At 50.2% G+C, this 6,307-nt stretch overlaps 1 protein-coding gene across 1 annotated transcript; it reads left to right on the forward strand.

Annotated features, from left to right (window-relative positions):
* The first annotated feature begins 738 nt into the window (after window positions 1-738).
* On the forward strand, window positions 739-4,270 carry LOC127347457 (uncharacterized). The gene is made up of 6 exons (XM_051373641.2): window positions 739-930; window positions 1,119-1,243; window positions 1,411-1,470; window positions 2,157-2,273; window positions 2,368-2,803; window positions 2,885-4,270. The coding sequence occupies exons 1-6, from the start codon at window positions 772-774 to the stop codon at window positions 4,052-4,054; spliced, it is 2,067 nt and encodes a 688-aa protein (XP_051229601.2). The 5' UTR covers window positions 739-771; the 3' UTR covers window positions 4,055-4,270.
* The last annotated feature ends 2,037 nt before the right edge of the window (window positions 4,271-6,307 follow it).

Here is a 6,307-nt window from a genome sequence, read left to right on the forward strand (position 1 = left end):
TTTTGTAGACTTTGCAACTCAATTCTTATATCATATACACATTAAGAAATCGAGTACATAAATCATTATTAGAACATGAAAATCTCGTAAAACAATTCTGGTATATGTGGCAAAAAATCTGCCTACATTAATGAAAGATCTTCCAAAAATATTATCTTGTACTAGTGTGTATGTAAAGGAGAAGGGGTTTGAGATATATTGGAAAGAGTTAACCAAATCCAATTTAAAACCTCCTATTTTAAATAGGATCAATAGTTGCTATAATCAATCGATGGCGGCGATTAATTTTCGTCTCATCTATCTCCAAGTCATGATATAGGTAAGTCGATATATACACAGGAAGGATATTTATATTAATTGCGAGATAGCATATAGATATAGGTAAGAATATATCGCATGCATCCATTTTTGGAGGTTAATTACACGAAAAGATTACCCAGTCTGGAGCGGTCACAGCACATATATAGCATATAGATATAGTCGGCATTTGTTTCCATTTGGGCGAGGGCTTCTTTGCGTGGCCGCCGGCGCAACGAACTCGATACGTACACCGGCGTCAAGCCCGGGGCGGCGCCTTTATAAATCGAAGTGGAAAGTCCATCGCCGCGCGCAACGAACCCGGCCAATTATATTTACCTGCTTCCCTTCAATCGTTTCCGTAACCAACAGCTAGCAATGGCAGCACGCCGGAAGCTACCTCACGTCTATAGAAGCCATGCAGCTGTGCGGAAAATGTTTGAATCCGCCGTACCGGCCTCGTGCTCGATCTCGATGCCGATGGCGGCGGTTCAGATCCTCCAGCTCGCCGCCGTCACGTCGTCGCTGGTGCTGCTTCTGCTGCAACCGGTGGCGGCGACGATGGTGCCGCCGGCGGCGGCGCCGAGGGCACGCGGCAGCGCCGGCGTTACGGTGCACGTACAGCGACACCAGGTGAGTTGGTCGCTTCTCTGCCGCTTCTCTTGTTCTTCTTCTTCGTCCATGCATACATAATCGCGTCGATCTCGATGTTACCTTTTTCGTTAGCCATCAGTTTGTCGCCGTACGTTATTTTTCTCCGAAATGGTATACTTTCTTCTGCTGCATGTTTGTAATGTACGCGTGCATGCACGGCGGCGCAGGTGCTGGTGGACAACGGCGTGGTGCAGGTTTCGGTGTCGAAGCCGCAGGGGCAGATCACCGGTGTCCGCTACGCCGGCGAGCGCAACCTCCTCCACTTCGGCAGCGGCGACGAAAACTCCGGCGGGTAAAGCATTTATGTACATACATATATACGTTAGTCTTGTTGCCATATATGGGGCGGCTAGATGGATCTTGTACATTCGATATCCGAAGTCCTTCGATATCGCCATATATCTGATCTTCTTGCCTAAAGTTGTGTGTATGAACTGAGCGGTGCTTACATATTTACAGGTACTGGAACGTGTTTTGGAACTTTCCAGGGTCCGGTCAGCCAAGAGGCAGGATCGACATGTACGTACTACTATCTCACTAGTCAGTTCTAGTCACTACTAGTGTGAGATAATTTACATATCTTAGTATCTTAACTATGAGTCCTGGTCCTGGTGTAAATCTCTCCCACTGTTTAGGCTCCTGGTCCTTCTATACGTAATTGCAAAGGGCGCATGCTGCTTTCTGTTCTAACTGTCTGTTAATCTTTGCGTGTGCTCTCAATGCACGTACCTGTGCTGTTATTTAACTTAGTCTTTCTGTTACTCTTTACTCTTAGTTTAAATGGCCGATTTCAGAGCACGTACAGTTACAGGGTGCAATATCAGTGTTATAACATTTCTTCACCTGATCGACCGTACCTGCATGCTTGCGTGGTGGTCAGTTAATTAGCTGGAACCACCATTTGATGAAAGGATGCGTAATCCTACTAATTAAGACCATAACTGTGAACTGTAAAGTGCTGTTGCCGCACATTCTGAAAAAACCACAAAAAAAAGTTTTTGTGTTGATCATTTATGATAATGTCCGAACAAAAATAATTTCTTCAGTTCTGTTGGCAAAGAATAAGTTCGATGAATTGAGTCTTAATCATACATGTATGTGAATGAAGTGTGCCTGAAGAAGAAGTAACCCCACCCCCCCCCCCGCCCGCAAAAAAGAAGAATAAGTAAGCCGTTGCAAATTTAACCGTATCTGAATTTGGGCAGGCTGGACAGTACAGAGTTCAGGGTGGTTTCTTCAAGCGAAGAGCAAGTGGAGCTCTCCTTCAGGAGCACCTACGACCCATCACGCTTCAACAGCGTCCGGCTCACCGTCGACAAACGGTACGCCGCCGATTGATCACTCCTTCACTGTCTTCTCTGACCAGAAATTCTGCAAGGGATCAAATAACTTATCTTGATCATGCTCATGATGCAGGCTGGTGATGCTGAGAGGCAGCTCCGGGTTCTACTGCTACGCCATCTTTGAGCACGCGAACAGCTGGCCGGCCCTGAACATCACGGAGGCCCGGCTCGCCTTCAAGCTGAACACGGCGAGGTTCAACTACATGGCGGTGTCGGACAGGATCCAGAGATACATGCCGAGGGCGGCGGACCGGGACCCGCCCCGGGGCAAGCCGCTTGCGTACAAGGAGGCCGTGCTTCTGATCAACCCCGCGGAGCCGCAGTTCAGGTGGGAGGTGGATGACAAGTACCAGTATTCGCTCGACAACAAGGATAACAAGGTTCATGGCTGGATTGGCGGCGGGCCCGTCCCCGTGGGATTTTGGGTCATCACCCCCAGTAACGAGTTCAAGAGCGGCGGGCCGTTTAAGCGCGAGCTCACCTCGCACGTCGGCCCAACCTCCCTCACGGTGAGCATGCAATCCTGCAAATACAAAGATTGAAACTCCTGCATTATTGTGTTTTAAGTGAACATACTTGCGCCTCGGCAGATGTTTCTTGGAACGCATTACGTCGGGAACGATATCGTGGCAAAGATCGACGACAGCGAGCCCTGGAAGAAGGTCATGGGCCCGGTGTTCATCTACCTCAACTCCAACCCAAGCAGGGGAAACTTCCAGGAACTGTGGGAGGACGCCAAGGCGCAGGCAGAGGCTGAGGCGAGAAAGTGGCCGTACACCTTCCTGGAGTCGCCGGACTTCCACAAGGCGGCCCAGAGAGGCTCCGTCACCGGCAGATTACTGGTCAGAGACAAGTACGTGAGCGCCGTGGACATGCCCGCCCGACTTGCCTACGTCGGCCTCGCCGCGCCCGGGGCACCCGGCTCCTGGGCGACGGAGAGCAAAGGCTACCAGTTCTGGACGAGGACTTCGGCGACCTGCGGCAGCTTCGTCATCAGCAATGTCCGTGCGGGGGAGTACAACCTCTACGCCTGGGTACCCGGGATTCTCGGCGACTATATGTACGCCGCTTCGGTGGCCGTGTCGGCCGGCGGCGCTGTAAGCCTCGGCGACCTCGTGTTCGAGCCGCCGCGATCGGGCCCGACGCTCTGGGAGATCGGTCTTCCCGACCGGAGCGCCGCTGAGTTCTTCATCCCCGACCCCAACCCCAAGTATCTCAGCAAGCTCTTCCTCACAAGAGGCAACAGGTACCGGCAGTATGGACTGTGGGATAGGTACACCGACCTGTACCCGAGAGCAGACCCCGTCTTCACTGTTGGCCAGAGCAACTACTCCAGTGACTGGTTCTTCGCGCACGTCACGAGGAAGGTGGGCGGCGGCGTCGGCCTGACCAACGCGCCGACGACGCGCCGGATCCGATTCAACCTGGGCCGCGTGGTCGCCGACGGCACCTACACGCTGCGTGTCGCCCTGGCGGCCGCGCAAATGTCCAGGCTGCAGGTGCAGGTGAACGAGGCGACGAGGAATGGAGTATTCAACACGCCCGAGTTCGGCGACGGCAACGCCATCGCGCGGCACGGCGACCACGGCACGTGGTGGAGCTTCGAGTTTCCCATCAAAGGGTACCTGCTCATGGAAGGGGAGAATACGATCAGCATCACGCAGGTCAGGGCCTTCAGCGAGTTCTTCGGGGTCATGTATGATTACATTCGGCTCGAAGGGCCTCCCGGTTCTTGGCGAGATCCCACCACGCTACTTTGATGTAGTACATTTCTGGTTACAAGATTGTATTTTTGATCGCCTAGTCACAAGATTGCTGATTGATTGTACACAAGATTGTAGTAGATCATAGGTAGTTGAGTTCCTTATTTCAAACAAAAGAAAAGGTAGTTGAGTTCCGATATACTGTATGGTTAGTGATCAGTGGCAGTGAGATCATGATTATCATTTATCAGTGCACCAACAGTGCCATACCAATTTCCAGAAAGGGGTCTCATTTGCTCCATATTCTGTGGACAAATAACTGTCTCAGCTCTGAAAGTCCTGTAATTTTTAAACGGGAGTAAGCATGTCGGCCTAAGCCAAAAAAAATACAGACATTAAGTGATTGAAAGAGGTTGAAGGCGTGTAAGGGCATCTCCACCCACCTGATCCATTTTAGACACGATAAGTGCTTCTTTTAGTCTCTTTGAGTTAAGCCACGAACACTAAAATGACCGTTCACGTTTGTCCATTTGGATTGGGTAGCCTAGCGGTCCGATGCATTTTGGCCTGGCTTATAAACCAAGTTTATTTCTCGCCATATTTAAACTCAAATAATACATAGGTATAGAGAATAATAATGTTGCAATAAAATAATATAAGTTCCTTGCTACATCTAAATAAACAAATAAACGACAACGTTCACATGCAAATAAAATTTATGCGATGACTAGTCTTTATTCTCCTCATGCTCTGCTAATGTCCACTAATACTCAATAATATTCGCTTGGAGACGAGCGGATATGTGGCTTTCACGGAGCTTAGTGCCGGCAACAGTTGACTCTCTCAAGCAAAGATCATCGGACACCACCGCAATCACAGCTCGACAGAACTTGTACATCGCCTCAAGGCAGGTAGTCTAGCTCATTCGCAGGTACACATCAAGGAGATCACCAACCACTCCATAGGCAAGCATACAAATAGTTGCAGAACACTTCTGATAAGAGCTAAAGCCTAGCTTACCAGTGGCATCGGGCATGCATCTGAAGTAGGGGGTCATAGTCTCTCACGCCGCGTAGAATAGTCAAGAACAAGTATCTTGACATCCGATAGCGCCTCCGAAAAAGGGCATCCATGAAGACCGGCTTGGTGGGGTGGAAGTAGTTCCGATACATCCGGCAGTGTCCACCCTCTCGATTGTGCTTCAGGTTAAACCTGGGAGGCCTCGTCGAGCCTCTATGTGATGGCCTTTGCCTCTCGGTGTGCTCATGGACGGGGGAGGCCACAACAACCATGAGCTCCGAATAGGCGTTCGACTCCTCTTCCGACGAGTTGTCAAGGACGTCCTTGATGAAGAACTCGATGGTATGTCTGAGGTCCATCTGCGGGCAACAATAATGAATCAATGGTGTGCCTATGAGACACAAAATGGCCGAAAATGGTCCAGGGTTTTATACCAAGCAATTGGCCAAACATGTCCTGGTCATCGATGTCAGTGGGCGACCCCGAGAGAAACTGCGGTGGGGTAGGGGCTGCAATGAGGCCCACAAGGGCACTCCACAGCACCGGCGCCACTAGTGTCCTCTAGCGAGTTGCGGGCCATTCAAAAGGTGTCGGCAACGTCGAATGGTAGGGAAGGTTGTAGCGGCGTTGCTCTAGGATTGCAAAGGGAAGGGAGATGCGAATTGGTGTGGTGGGTTTGGTGTCGCTGGTAGGCAGCCCCTAGGTTGAGTAGTGGAGGACGCACGCAGACTCTCTTGTTGTCTGTGCCGATGCATTCCGAGCCCAAATTTGGGCCACAAATTCGTCAGCACGGACATGCTGGTCAGTTTGTGTCGAGCTACTGGGCTGGTGATGTGGGCATACCTAAACATGTACCTCTCATTCATATACCCAGTGCGGTCCAAGTGAAGTCCTACGGAAGAATTTTCCAGCCCAAGTAAAGTTGGGCTGTGAAAAAACACTAGAAGGCCCATGGACCTTGCATGAGCAACAAGGATGCGATTCGACTAAGGAAACCCCTACATTCTAACCTACCTAGACAAGGTAATCTGAGACCTGGCTTCGCATATAATAGCTAGGAGGATCCGCTAAGAAAAGACACGATACACCAAACTCTAGCTATGCTAGATCGATATCACCATAGCCATCTCAGCGATCGCTGCAACGTCATCAATAATACAAGTAGACAAGAAGCACGTAAGATTTCTCCTCCAGAGGCATGAATGTGGGTAAAACTCTCCTTGTTCCCTCTGTGTTGTCCTTTTATGTCGTAGAAACCACCAATATTCTTCCGCAAAATCCAAGTCCATC

This window comes from Lolium perenne, chromosome 4, assembly GCF_019359855.2.
Source record: "Lolium perenne isolate Kyuss_39 chromosome 4, Kyuss_2.0, whole genome shotgun sequence".
NCBI lineage: Eukaryota > Viridiplantae > Streptophyta > Magnoliopsida > Poales > Poaceae > Lolium > Lolium perenne.